This window comes from Cyprinodon variegatus, unplaced genomic scaffold (assembly GCF_000732505.1).
Source record: "Cyprinodon variegatus isolate N-32 unplaced genomic scaffold, C_variegatus-1.0 Scaffold139, whole genome shotgun sequence".
Lineage (NCBI taxonomy): Eukaryota > Metazoa > Chordata > Actinopteri > Cyprinodontiformes > Cyprinodontidae > Cyprinodon > Cyprinodon variegatus.
Window position 1 is genome coordinate 896,435 of NW_015150592.1, and position 15,601 is coordinate 912,035.

At 35.9% G+C, this 15,601-nt stretch overlaps 1 protein-coding gene across 1 annotated transcript; it reads left to right on the top strand.

Moving 5' to 3' along the window:
- Positions 1 to 133: 133 nt before the first annotated feature.
- Positions 134 to 15,579, top strand: LOC107085994 (sodium- and chloride-dependent GABA transporter 2-like). Its single transcript, XM_015376709.1, has 16 exons — positions 134 to 247; positions 511 to 707; positions 806 to 940; positions 1,532 to 1,672; positions 1,775 to 1,889; positions 4,950 to 4,997; positions 6,162 to 6,291; positions 7,013 to 7,147; positions 10,631 to 10,734; positions 10,815 to 10,939; positions 11,112 to 11,224; positions 11,302 to 11,439; positions 11,561 to 11,663; positions 13,697 to 13,797; positions 14,601 to 14,747; positions 14,884 to 15,579. The coding sequence occupies exons 2-16, from the start codon at positions 518 to 520 to the stop codon at positions 15,049 to 15,051; spliced, it is 1,893 nt and encodes a 630-aa protein (XP_015232195.1). The 5' UTR covers positions 134 to 247; positions 511 to 517; the 3' UTR covers positions 15,052 to 15,579.
- Positions 15,580 to 15,601: the final 22 nt, after the last annotated feature.

Below are 15,601 nucleotides of genomic sequence, written 5' to 3' on the forward strand. Positions count from 1 at the left end.
AGCAATACTGTTGCCACCATTTGTATTAGAGGGGAATACATGGTAGGGTAGCCAATGATTGGCTAAGGGTGGCCATTGTCACCCCTGGCCCCCCATCTAGCTCTGCCCCTGCATGTAATTTAATCCATTTTCTGTGGGACAGCCCATCTCCTGTCGGACACGCCCCTTGTATAATAAGACTTTGTCTTCAAACTTTTGCTCAGATAAACTAGGAGTTTTATCTTTGATAGACACAAACAGCCACTTGGTAAGTAGTAAATCTTTGGAAAAGTTTGCTTTTTGACTTACTGAAAATTTACTTTAATAATGAGAGTGTGGACATTTGTAGTAAAAGTCTTTTGGTGTATGAAGGTTTTATTAGTGCATTCCTTTAAGATGAGAGTTGTTTGTTTTGTTTTAGTGATAATATTAAAACTTTTATTTCTTTTTTTCCTTAAACCTTTCGTTGTTCATACGGATGAGTAAAAAGCAAATGGGAAGCGATACATTTTTTTTCTCCATTTGCTTTAGGGGGATTATGACAGAAGAAGAAGACAAAAGGGGCCCCGCAGAAGAACATGGGCAAGATAAACAGGATCCTGAGGAGGGGGTTCAGCCCAGGGGAAAATGGGCAAACAACATGGAGTTTATTCTCTCTATGGCTGGTGAAATAATTGGCCTTGGAAATGTTTGGCGTTTCCCCTATCTGTGCTATAAAAATGGAGGAGGTAAGGAGGTGTGCATGTGAGACATGTCTTATAATCAGTAAGGATTAAACAATTTCCGAAAAATAATCCAATTTCCTCTTAAACGTCTGTGTTTTCAGGCGTCTTTCTCATTCCTTACTGTGTGTTTCTCTTCTGCTGTGGCATCCCTGTGTTCTTCCTGGAGACTGCATTGGGCCAGTACACCAGTGAGGGAGGGGTGACCGCCTGGAGGAAAATATGCCCCATGTTTGAGGGTAACCCAAGGCTCAGACATACCCTGAAAGCAATAACCCTTCAGTGCTATCTGCTGCCATGTGATAACTGTCAAACTTTGAAAGAGCAAAACAAAAAGATACAGAGAGTTGCATAGAGTTAATATTCTTAAAAAAAACACACACATTGTGTAACATTCCACACACAATCTTGGAAGCCTTTTATTATCATGTCAAAGTGCAGTGCAAACTTGTGTTTCATTTTCAAGCAGAACAATAAATATGACCAATCAAATATGTAAAAGAAGATGTTGCAGTGAAATGAGGATAAAATTGAACATTTAGTCTGCAAGTTATGTGTTAGTTATGTTCACCCATAACATAATGTTTAAATGAATTACACTGAGATCTTGGAAACTTTATAATGCAATGCATTGTTAGCAGACATTTCATAAAGAGTGACAGTCATTTCTTATTCATAACTAATTCTTATCACTTTGCATTATCATCTTGAAATACAAAACAACCAGAGTAACTCTTGTCAATTAGACCAGCACACTTGAGATCAAACTGTAGGACAGCTGGAAGAAACATTCTCCTACTGCATGAAAAAAATCTCCCTTTCCCTTGCAGGGGTGGGGATTGCATCCCAAGTGATTGTAATCTACTTGAACATCTATTACATTGTGGTTTTGGCCTGGGCTATTTTCTACTTAATAAATGCCTTCAAGAGTCCCCTTCCTTGGTCTACATGTGAGAACTGGTGGAACACTGGTAAGGAAATTATATGTTTCCTTTTTTAGTGTATGAATTGGGCCGTGGAGGCAGGTACCCTTATTTTTTCTTGAAGTAACCATAAATTCTTTTACTCAACAGATTCATGTTTTAGTCGAGCTGGCCAATTTGCCAATCCTGACCTTTTTAATAGAGGATCCAACTGGTCATTTCTATACAACAACTCCCATTATACTTATGACAGCGACATAAATCTGTAAGTAATTAACCTTTTAATTATCTGGAGAATCAAGAGTCTTTAAAGTTATGTGTAAGAATTCTTAATGATGGTTTTGATATTGACAGTAAAGCAGGTATTTGAGAACGAAATTATGGAATAAGCGAGGTGTTGCTATGTAGGGACTACACCTATCTTTTTAATGATGTTATTATTACAAACTGAAATTTGGAATTGCAAGGATTCGTTTTATAGTTCTGAAAAAAAAAAAACAATACATGGTATATTTTTCAATAAAAGCTTGACAAATTGGTCAAATTCTATTAGTTATAATCTTTTGACTTAAACTGCATATGGCACTCTTTCATTACTATATCAGTGAAAAAAACAGATTTTCTTTTTCTTTTTACAATTAATTCCTGTTAAATCTCAAAATTTAATCCACAAGGGAGGCTAGAAGTGCACAAAATGTGATAAAAAGTTTAATCAATGATTAGTCGATGACATCAGGCCGCTATTTTACTTTTTCTTTGAAATCATGGTGCCCATAAGTAAGGTCTAGTTTCTCTTTCCCCTTAATCTAAAATATAAACAAATAACTTCAGTATTATTGGTAAATTGGAGGAGAGGCTTCTTTGTTAGTCATAATTCCTTTAATATAAGGAAATATTGGTCAGATATTTTGAGTCAGGCTGCTTATTTGCACTGTATCATCATAAAGATGAATAAGAAAAAAAAAAAAATACCTCAATCTTCTTTTACCCTCGAATCATACTATGATCACCACTTTGAAAAAATGTTAATAAGCCAGAACAGTCTAAATAGCATCAGCTAATCTGACTCCAGGTTCCAGTGCAGAAAAGCCTTGTTATCTAAGACCTTGTGGTAGACATGGAAATAAAAATGTTCAGGGTCAGGGCATACTTGAACGGTCCTGCAGACTGTAGGGCAGTCTTAATCCATTGTGAAGATGGGCTTAAATTGTAAGACAACGCTAGATGAAACATGTTTTTAGCCCATGTTAGATAACAGCATTGGGGAAATCATATTTAATGAGAAAATGTCAATTGGGTTATCGTTTACAATTATTCATGTTTTTTTTTTTTTTTTTAGAAGTACTTCACCCGTGTTAGTCAACACACCACAAGAGGAGTTCTGGAGGTAAGTAATAGCCTGCAGACAACTTTACTTACTGACTGAATGTTTCCCCATTCGCCAATACTTTGCATTTACTCTACAACGATTGCAACACTGAATAATGAAAATGTTCAATCACTCTCACAAGATTCTGAATATAACTGCTCAACTGTCTTGACAAAATGTTCTATTCATTCAAAGAGGACAAGTCAGAACAGTAAAAAGCCTCAGGCATCAACAGTGTCGGCTTGCACTGATGTGGTTTGAATGATCTTTACATCCATATTTTTTTCTGCTTCAAGCAGAAAGCCATCAGTGTTGTCAAGAAAAATGAGCTGTCTCCCTCAGAAGTAGTTCTCTGACGTAATTTGTTAGTGATATTCTTGTCAGTTTTTTTTGGAACATTTAGGGAATTAGAAGGTAATGCATGGGTTGGTCTACCTCTTGGGAACATTTTCAGTTGTGGTGCAATATGGTTACAAACTTCTCAAAACTCACAGCAGGCAATTGTGATTCTGTGGAAATCTCTATATGAAGCTATGTCGCGGTTATCAAAGACGTTTCACTACTCAAACAAACATTGAAACTTCTATGTAGGACTGCATAGTTTAATTAGAGTTTCCACGCACATGTTTTGTCAAATCCTTGTAGGAACTTTCTTCCATTCATGTTGCATTCATTTCTAAGGCTAACCCACACCCTTGCTCTAAGCCTAACCATAACCAACACATACCTAACCCTAAATTTAACCTAACCTCAATTCACACCTTAGTCCAAAACAAAACTTCCACACCAACAACAGAGCTTTTCCTCATGGGGATGAGTCGTTGGTCGACATAAGTACCAGTAAGTCCTGAAAATGTTGCATATTCCTGGGAAATCCTCCCCACTGGGCAGTGGCGGCCTAGAGGTTTTTGCATTAAGCTTGGAATCCTGAGGTTGTGAGTTCAAAACCCACTGCCACAGACTACCACTCTGGGTCTCTGAGCAAGACCCTTTAAGCCATGATTGCTCCCTGGCCGCCCCACGATGGCAGCCCACTGCTCCCAAAGGGGATGGGTTAAATGCAGAGGTGAATTTCTCCAATGTAAGATCAATGAAGTTCAATTATTAATAAAAATGAAAGTGAGGACGTTGCATACGCTGACCATTGACTTCCATTCACTTTCCACCCATTCTACAGCCTAACCATGACAGTCCTGCACCTAACCAGTACTGTTACATACCTCGCCGCAACCTTAAACTAAACTTAAACCTAAACATAAATCAGAACTTGGGCCTAAAACTAAGCCAGCAAAGGGAGAACTAGTAGAAGGTCCCCACTTTACATAAAAGTCCCCACATTTCTAGTAAAATGCAGGAAAGAATTCCTTCACTTTACATTAAGTACAAGAACACACACTCACACAAACATATAAAAAAAACACCTAAATCTTTTCTCCTGTCTCCACTGTGACTACCAAATCACAGAATTGTAAATCTGCCTGCATGTGAACAGTCTTGATAGTATCAGCAAATCTGACTCTAAGTTTCTGAAGAAAAGTCTTGGTATCCTAGACAGTGCTACTATAAAACAACACTTCTTTAATCTATGTTACACTGCAGTATTTAGTAAATCCTATTCATTAGAAGGGCTGCACAGTGGCGCAGTTTATAGCACTATTGCCTTGCAGAAAGGTCTAGGTTCAGGTCCTCGCCCGCTGTCTTTTTGCATGAAGTTTGCATCTTCTCCTGCATGCTTGGGTACTCTCCAGGTACTAAAGCTTCCTCCCACAATCCAAAAAAAAAAACAAAAAAGAACATGAGCGTATATGCTTTTCACCCATAGACTGCTGGAGATAGGCAACAGCCTCACCGCAACGCTGATGGATGAAGCAGGAGAAGATAGATGGATGGAAGGATGGATATTCATGAGAAAATTTAATTTGGGTTACATTATTAATTATGTTTTTGCTTTTACAGCAATTCTACTCTCCTCATATTTAACTCACCAGAAGAAGAGTTCTGGACGTAAGTAGTGGCCAACAAACAGACACAACAAAAACAAACAGGCTTGGGCCTTTGTGTCTTCATGTTTACATGTCTGTGTGTGTGCATACTTTTGAGTTACCAGTGTAAGGTGTAATGTGCAGGTACATGTGGGAACCAATAAACTAGTCCCCAATAAGAAAAGTTCTCTTCTTTGGTTTGGGGCTAGGTTTACCACTAAGGTGTGAAATTAGTTAAGGTTAGGATCTGGTTTAGGCCATACAAATGAATGAAAGTCAAAAGTCGCCATAAGACATGGAAACACAAGATGTGTGTGTGTCTATCCTAAAAGTTAATATCTTTAACATAAAATAATGTAATAGATTGACATGCCAGAGCAGTTATGCTATAAGTGTTTTTTTTTTAGATACTGATCTTTTTTTCAAGTAGCAAGGCCCCTTTAGGTAAGATCAAAAGGTGACAAGAGTGGATTTACTATGAAATGCAGTAAAACCATTCAAGCAATAACTCTCTTATGTTTCTTGTTTACATCATAGTTACTTACACAGTTACTTACACTTACATAACTATTTAAAATAAATCTGTTATTCTTTGTAGAACCATCTTGCCTTGTGAACTACTGCCAGCTATTTCTAACATTTAACTGTGATAAAAACCATGCTGGCATCATTATCCATGTTTTGAAATATTTTTTGGATCAGGCATTCCTCAGCAACAGCTTTGAATGCTTCCCACAAATTAAGCGGTGAACTCAAGTCTCCCTTTGCAGTATTCCAGTGATAAGCCAAAAGGTGAAAGAAAGTCATCCAAAGAAAAAAGAAAACTACTTGCATTCCTCAGTAAATGCAAGAAAGAATCTTTAGCTCCAAACTTTGCATTAACTGTCGTTTGCTTTTCATTTATTTTTGTTTTTTAATCCTTGGACATGCAGATGCTGCTCTTCACATGATCAACATCTGATCTGCTGTAAGGACTTGTATTAGGAAATATTTTGGCTGCAATGGGAAAAACATGTTTTTTTTCCCAACCCCCTCTGGGTTTACTGCACAAACTGAAGTAATCCTTAATAAACTGGACATGATTTACACAGAAGTAACCACAATGATATGTTTGGAGGTATATTTTATAGTCGTGAAAACTTTATATGGATAAAATGGCTGTTCTGTGCTCATCTCATCCACACAGATACCGAGTGTTAAGAAAGTCAGATGAAATGTTCTTGGGTAAAGTGCACTGGGACCTGGCTTTGTGTCTCCTTTTCGCCTGGGTTATATGTTACTTCTGCATCTGGAAGGGAATCAAAACCACAGGAAAGGTAAAGAACTATCTTTGGATTTTATCAGGTTCTCCTAGTACACATCAGCTCGTTAAATCATTATTCTATAAAGCTGTTATTTTATATCAAGTATCTCCTTGATTAAACCTACAGTAATAACTCCCCATTGTTTATACTGAACATAATTCAAAAGATCCCTGTCAATCAAAGGTTTTATCAAACTTCTGATTTACAATAAAAAGGAAAACAGTTGGTTTTTCGACTGTACAAAGGAAATTGATCACTTCTCTCTCTCTAAAAAAAAAAAAATCATTATTTAAAGAAGCATTTCAAATAAAACAGATTCCAAATGATTTTGGTTATTATTAACAAGGAGTTACCAATCCCAGATCTTCCAACCTGATTTTCCTGATTTTCCTTGGGGACTAGGTGCTTTACAACCTTCAGTATTTACACAAAACCTATTTGGAGTGTTGGCTTCCAAAAGAACTCGTCTCATGTTTCCAAGAACACATGTTTCTAATTAAAGTCCCAGTGAAGTTTAGAAACATATAGCTCGGTGGGTGTAAGGCAAAAACGTTTAGTCCTATCCTTATGTTTGCCATATTGTAAGTTGTTCAAAACTTTTAAACTAGTCTAATAGGCACAGCTCCGTTATTTCTTCCTGAACTAATCAACCCATTTAATTTTAAACTCTGATATATGCCTTTTTGCTCATATGCCTGAAACACAGTTAACTTTCTTTTTTTTTTTTTTACAGGTTGTGTACTTCACTGCTACATTCCCTTACCTAATGCTGTTCATCCTCTTTATTCGTGGAGTGACACTTCCAGGAGCAGGAGAGGGTCTCAAGTATTACCTCCAACCCAACTTCAGTAAGCTCGCTGAACCAGATGTAAGAAATGACCCCCCCACTAAATAGCTGCTCCTATAACAATGTGTATTTGTCTCTGAGGCAGAACTCCAAACGGAACCTAAAAGATGCTTAGTGATCCACGCTGTCCTGTCCTGTTCTGAACACATGTCTCTTTGTTAGATTCCCCTCAGTTTAAAAGGATAACTCAAAATCTTCTTATCCTCTGTGACTGCTCCTTTTTTTTTGTTTCCAGTTTCAGCAAAGAAGGGAAAATAAACATCATCTTCACTTAGAAGTTTGAAGATTTATGCAGCACCATTAACTCTGGAGCAAAAACAGTTTTCCTTTTGAAAGTTTGAACATATGTTTTAAGGATTAGACCTACCCCCCGCCCTCTAACTCCAGCTTCTACCACTCTTTACAACCCAACTCTGACATGTCGGGTTATATATGTAGCTGAAAGAACAAAGGTTGAAAATAAATATCAGGCACATAATACATCAATGTATGACCGAAAACATATATATTTCAGTTAAAAATGGATTCTCATGTAGATTTATGAATGAATGATCATGATCACTGCTTACAGCTAATTAAATCCCCAGAAAGCAGTTTGTGAGAACATTAGAACTTGTGAAAATTTGTAAAGAGGAATGATTGTTTGAGCATTTACTGCAAAGGCAGACCCTTTTTATACTTTATTAACATGTAATGACTCTACTGATGTGTTAAAAAAAAAGTCCAGGTTGCTTTACTTGAAGCTCAGAAAAAACAAGTGGAAAAACATAAACCATAAAAAAAATACAACAAATGGGTGAACAAACAGGTCAACTGTCCACAAAAACAAAAATATTTCATCTTTGCTGCATCCTTTATGATAGTCTTAATATCCATCCTATATATGAATGCTTGTAATTTCAGAGATTTGTGATCACAATGCATGATAGGAGAGTCATGTTCTGTTTACAGACAGTTGAAACCTGGGGAACATTTAAAAGCAACCTTTGAGGGTGCAAATGGAGTAAAAATGATGTCCACTCAATTATGTAACAGCCTTGACAAGTTGACCAGTTGACCGTAGACAAGCATAATAGACTGCATTTAGTCTTTTATCAGATAAAAGTATATGACTATACAGTAGAGCATTATAATCAATGACATATAGTAAGCTCTTTAATGTCCCTAGAGGCAGAACTCTGTGAGTTGTACTCAATACTCAGGCAGGATTTTAGACTACATCAATGTGGTCTGTGGTATCTGGCCACAATAATGTTATATGCCTGGAGGCAGCAGTCTGGGAACAAGCAGCGTATTTAGCAGTAGCCTTTCTGGCTTACCCTTTGTATCCTGCCATTGACTGTCTACTGTGAAGTATGCAATCCTGTCTATGAATATGTAGAACATGACATATTTATTTATAATACGTTTTAATTTTTTAATCCACACATTAAAATAATAATCAATAATCACTTTATTCTAAATCTATATAACATTTACAAGTTTCACCTTTTAAGTTAAGTTATTGAAATAACATACATTTTTAATCAGATCGGGATTTATTGAGATGCTGCTGTAAATATAGGCAGAGAGGTAATATTCACATTTATGTATGTAGTTTTATCTCATGATGTTGTTCTCAGTCGAACAAATAATGTATAAACTCAAATTACAATTTATCACCGATTTATTGAGAAAGTTCATGAGCTACTTAGGAGTGAACTACTAAGGGTGTTAGAAGTGGATCTGTTGAAACTCAAGACAATATATGCAAATACAAGACTATATACAAGACTATATACAAACATCAGTCTTTTTTCTAATACATAGGAGCTTGAAAAGAATGTAAACAAGTTTGCACCATCAAATGTGACTGAGGAGTAAATTTTGTTTGGTCAACATAGATAATGTCACTTATATTGAGAAATATTCATGAAGACGGGAACATCCTGCTCATGAAAAAACAAAACATTTTGCATTTCAATTAATGTTGACAAGTCTGTCTTTAGAAATACAGTTAAATATTAATTAAATATTCATGTTCAGTTTTTTTAGGGTGTGTGTTTGCAGGGATGTTTATTGCTCCTCTTGTTTCATTTAGTTTTTGTTTGCTAAGATCTGACAAATGTACAGCTTGGACCTGTTTTCAAAATCTGGCAATTTTGGAAAAGTAAAGTGTAGGTGCATTAAAAAAGAAGGCAAAAGTTCTGTGTTACTGAGCACCCTTATGCAATGCCAGATGCTCACGGCCTTCTGAGCCTGACTTTATCACGCAAGCATCTGTTTTTGCTTGAATTGCCTCAGAATGGTGATTGAGTCTTGGTCTGCATCTGGCATGTGCTCAATGGGAGAATGTGTGTCTTGTCACAGTGCCTGTGTGAATCTGTAAAGAGAGGAAGCAGATAGAGTTGAAAACTGGGCTTTGATTTAAGACAAAACAGCCATTGCTTTATGCAGCAGAAAATGTCAGGAACCTTTAACACAGTTTTTAGAATCCCATTATGACCTGAAGCAAGAAAATAATCTAGCTCATCACGAAGGCCTCAGGAAGGGTCTGCATGTTGCTTTGGATACTTGCCAGTTCCATAGCTAAATATGCAAGAGCTTTTGGGGTTGTATATGTTAACCAGATGCTGTCAGGCTTGGACAGTGCAAACAGACAAGTATGTAAACAAATCTGGTCACCATCAGGAAAGAAATGCTCTTTTACTTCTACAGAGCCATTGCAAGACTTTAACACTTCTTCTAACTTTTTAAACATTTTTTTTTACATCATATTCATTAACTTCAATGTGTGTCTTACCTATTTATCTTCGTGAAATGGCTGAAAGTGAAATTGGGGGATGGTATCTTTACATGTTCTTTCAAACTTCTGTTTTAAATTTTTTAAATCTAAAACATGTTATTTTACACTCTCCCATTTTAGCTTTGGTTTTACAATTTTGGTAATTTTCCTGCTTGAAGGAGAAGGAGAACCTCTTATTGCATTACTTGCTCTAGCATCTGCTGGGATGTTTTTTTTTTTATTATTATTGTTATTTTTCAGTAGTACTTTTAAATTAGTTTCATCAATCCAGTTACATTAGCCCATTATAAAGAAAAGCCCAATGCATGATGCTGCTTGCAGAAGAAGATGGATGGATGGATGATGCTGCTACAGTTTTGCTTCACCATAGTGATGGTGTATTTGGTCCCCATCAGCTCAGGGATAGAGACTGCATAAAGATAACAAAACAAGAAAAATAACATAACAGTAAATGACAAATTTGTCCCGAACCAAGACATAACATAGATTTTTATTTCTAAAATAACTTGAAAAAAGTTTGTCATTTTTTTCTATTTCACTATGAACTCACTATTAATCTGAGTTAGTCCATAACATAAAATCCCAGTAATACATACCGGGTGTAACGTGACAAAAGGTGTAAATGGCTTCTAAAGATTTATTCATTTTACATTTCTCAAGAAAGGAAATGTCAGCAAGACCCTTGAAATGTTGAAACTCCTCTGCTATCATCCCTCCAGGTGTGGCGTGATGCAGGAACTCAGGTGTTCTTTTCCTACGCTGTGTGTCAAGGAGTCCTAACAGCCCTGGGAAGCTATAACAAGTACAACAACAACTGTTACAGGTTAGTATCATTAGATGTACTGGAAATAGAATTTAAAACTCATTTACTTTGTAATCATCTAATTTCTGGCTCTGTTTCAGGGATTGTTTGTTACTGTGCTGTCTAAATAGTGCAACCAGTATCTTTGCTGGCTTCGCCGTCTTTTCAGTCATTGGTTTCATGGCTCATGATCTGAACATTCCCATAAGCGAAGTTACTGCCAGTGGTGAGACTTCGTTTACCTAACCTTTACAAACCCTGTTTTGTTTGTTTTTAGTTTTAAAGTTTGAATTTACTAATGCTGACAGTAAGCATGAGCCCCACAAGATGGCATCCTTTGCTTACATGAAGTTCGAACATTATTTAAGGGATTAAATTTTCTGCCTTGTTCCCTTCAGGTCCTGGTCTGGCTTTCATCGTCTATCCCAAAGCTTTGTCGTTACTCCCTGGTTCATCCTTCTGGGCCGTGCTTTTCTTTCTGATGGTTCTATTTCTTGGTCTTGATAGCCAGGTATTGAATTCATTCGATTGGGTGATGCACACTACCATTATCACTATAAATATGGAAATATGACTCTGTCATCATAGTTTGTGTGCATTGAGAGCTTGGCTACAGCCATCACAGACCTGTTTCCAAGTCGTTTGAGGAGACCTGGTGCCAGGGAGCTCCTTGTCCTGGTCATCGCGGTTATTTGCTTCCTGTTGGGGCTGATGTTTGTCACAGAGGTGAGCTGAATTCATCAACACTATTTTTCCAATTGAGTGTTTTTTCATAGTTGAGTAAGAAGGAAATGCCTTTTCATTTTAACGTCTCCTTCTTTTTTAATGCTTTGATGCCATTTTCCAGGGAGGGATGCATCTCTTTCAGCTTGTTGACACCTTTGGTCCAAGTGGAACCAGCCTCCTCATCATTGCTTGTGCAGAGACTATTGTTGTTTCCTGGATTTATGGTAATTTTCTAACTTGCACATTGCATAATGCTTGATTTATTTGTGAATTAATGGAAAATAACTACAGCTGCTCTATACTGTATGTCTTTGCACAGTATGTTAGTTTCCACTCCACATATCATCTCATTTGAGATATTTCAATTTGAAACTTTACCTGTTTATGATTTAAATGTATTCTACTGATTAGTCATAGCAGAAAATTATTGTCATATCAAGTCAACAAGATTTGTGGTTTACTTAAGTTAATTTAGTTAAATAATGGCTTCAAAATTGTTTTTGTCTTTAACAATTAAAAATACCATTTCGCATCACAATAGCATACAAAATATGCTATATACGATATAAAATGCAAGCTGTAAGGAAGCAGAGTAAGTTAGTATTTTTGTGGTAACTATATTAAGAGGGTCATCAGGAAGTGATCCCAATTAACAAAAAATTAAGGAGCACACTGACTTAGCACTTTAAGTTTGCCTTCATCCATTATTTAGCACCCTTCTAATTATGTAAGGGCCCAGGCATTTATATTTCCAATTCAACCAACTGACTTGTCTTGATATTTAACCCTTGAAAAAAACAAAAACTACATTGTTTTAAGACTTAGATCCTAAATGTGAGCATACTTCCTAAAGAAAAAACTGCAGTTTATCATATAATCTGCAACTGAAGTGTGGTCTTTGATGCAATGTGGTTAGAATAGGATAAAAAAAAAGAAAAAAAAAAAGAAATAATAATAAAGAGAATGTCGGACAAAGTAGCTTAGTGTACATTTATCACACAGCTTTCATTAAAACTTTCTTGTAGACCTTTTTGAATGTAGATTTTTTGGGGGTCATATCAGTTTGTTCTAGGTTCCCTTGCAGTTATTGAAGAATAAGCTTATTTTTTGTAACACTGATTATTATAAAAATATAGTACCAAGTTTGTAAAGATGATCTTTTGATCAGCAGGATGACTGCTCCCCCTACTGGTCTCAACCCAGCAGCTGCAGCTTCTGTTTTCCATTAAGTCACTTTTAAATGTTTAGTCATGGCAGGAACGTACTAAATCAGAGCAACTGTGGTTGCTTAACATGTATCCATCCATCTCTTCAGCCCACTTTTACATGTATTTCAGCTTTTCTTATTTTATAAGAATAACATGTCAAAAAATGATAAACTATTACAAATGAGAAAAATATCACCTTTGTAGAATTGTATATTTTGCAGCACCTTACTATTTCTTATACCTTTCTTATCAGCAGCTCTTCTGGTTCAATGGAAGTTTGCTAATCTTAGAATTTCCACCTCTCATTTCTGAGATCATCTGTCTAAATGCCTTTCTGTGAGAGATCTGGAGCTATGCCGCAACTGATATATTCCTCTCCTAAAAACCTCATTCTGCAAACCAGGAAAGTGCCGTTTTATTTGAAAAATAACATCCTCTATGGAAACTGGAAACTGCAAACTGATGCAGAGTGAGAAATCGATCAGATTCTACGGCAGCTTTCTCCTCCCAGTTTGAATTATTAAGCCCTTTTCTTTTCTGTTTGTGCAGAGACATTCTCTCATCTAAATCTAAATGAGAAACCTCAGTTTCTTCCACTGTAGAGATGGGATGTTTCTGGGTTGATTTATCGAGAGCCAACTTTTTCTGCTGTTCGCAGCAAACAATATATGGATGGTGTTTCATTTAGAGGATTTTCTAATATCAGTTTTCATCCTGTTTTTAATGTATGCTTCACTCTATGGCAGCTTAAGGTGAACAACTCTTATTCCACCCTCGCATTTTCCCCATCCTCATTCCTTTATGATTTGTACATAGTTTCTATTTCTCCAGATGACATTTCTCCTCATTTTGATTTAAAAATTGCTCCATACTAGCAGTAAGTGGATGTGTAATTTTCCATATCTTTAGATGTAAGAACCATGATTACAATTTAGTATCCATTGTTTATTTACTGTATTCTGCACTTCATTTAAAATTGGTGGTATTGCATAATTCTGGAGTTACAAAGATGCTGATCCACCTTTCATCCTCCAAATATCACCTTGTAGGTGCAGATCGCTTCTATGATAACATTGAGGACATGATTGGTTATAGACCAACCCCTGTTTTAAAGTACTGCTGGATGTTTGTTACCCCCCTCATCTGTGTGGTGAGTTTTAATCTTTGCAACATCCTCACTCTTATTTGTTTATTCCTATTTTTAAACCATTTTGCATTTATTTTCTTTCATGATGTTATTTCTAAAGGAGTATTCATTTCCATTCTGTGCTTAGGTGCTAAAAAACATTTTAAAGTTAAATCTTTTTAAAGATTTTAGATTGTTTTTTATGTGTTTTTTACCAGTTTCTAAAAAGGATCTTTATACCATGCAAAAACAATAGTTTGATATATTAGTAGTAATTAAAGTAAAGCGAGTAATGCATTAAAATTTATTGTACAATTGCAATATAAAAGGATATAAGAAGAGCATTTAAAATTCATATCAGAAACAGCGGCAACAGAAAACTAACTAAAACTATCTAATAAAAAAAAAAAGTTTTTGGGAAGGGGGTGTGTTAAAATTAACTGGTGATTTTTTTCGGAAATGTTTTATACAGGATGACTCAATTATTGTGTCATCTTTTCATTGCCATCTCCTATTTTACAAGCAGTGCTCCTGAGTGCCTCATGGAGGAGCTTGTGTCATGATAGTTATTAACTGCATGCATACAGCAATGGTTGCATTAATTTTACGCACATTTCACTACATATCATACATGATATTTTGCCTTAATGTTTAATCATTAACAATGTATGACCAGAAGGAAAGAAATTAATAGCAACTCAGTAAATTTTAGGAGTTTTAAACATAATGTTTCTATAATGTCTCACTGCCCTCCACTGACAATCTCTGCTTTTTCTCCAGTCAAGACAAATCCTTATCTAACATTTGTAACTTCTCTTAAATCCTAGATTACAATGCTGTATAACCTGTCAAAAGAAAACCCAATCAGTTTGAATGGTGAATTACCAGGACCAGCTGTCTCTGCAATAGCTAGCCTACTTATTGCCATCCCACTGATGTGCATTCCAGCATTTATTTTCGTCTCTCTGTACAGGGTGAGTAAAGTCAAACCTTTCTTTTTTTAATGTACAATTTTTGAAAATATAGATAAACATATAGAATCTTGAAATACATTTTGGTAATTAAACATTTTATACAACAAATCAATGACATTTCTATTCTGACTATAAGGATCCAAACAACATGATCTCACCATCTAAAGACCTGCGGCAAGTTTCCCCTGGTAAGCCCATTCTGACGCTGTGCAACATGGCCATCTTTGAGGGACAGAGGCAACCAAGCACAAATAAGGATGAAAGGAACATGAAGATGATGATGGAGGAGCGGAGCCACGTTTGATGTTTGCTGACAATGAGTCTGGACTGCATAATATATATTGCAGTTGAAGTTTTATTAATATGTATACATTTCAGGGAGATTTGTCTGGGTTTGGACGACACGTTTACCTTATTGTTTGCTCTTTCAATAAGCTTTACTCCTATAATCGTACATAAGTTTATGAAACGTATACATCTTTTGGTGTTCTAATGCAATAGTTAGGATATATATAATCATTTCTACAATACGTTCCATTCATGTATTTTTCAAACTTATAGCTCTCACCAAATATATGAATTATTATGACAAAAAAATAAATAAGAAATTAAGAGAGTGGAAGAAAATAAAAGGGCAAGACAAGCCAGAAATAGAAATGGTTAAGATATGGAGATGTGATCATTTTTAGTTTGACTTAATTGTTGTGACCAATTTGATCTTTGCATAGTAAAACTGACACCCAAAGAGAAAAAAATGGTGCAGGTCTCAAGCTCCAGTCCCTAAGTGAAGATCCTCATTTTATGATGATTTATCAGTTGACTAGACCTGTGTTGAATTTGATTTAAGGTTAGTG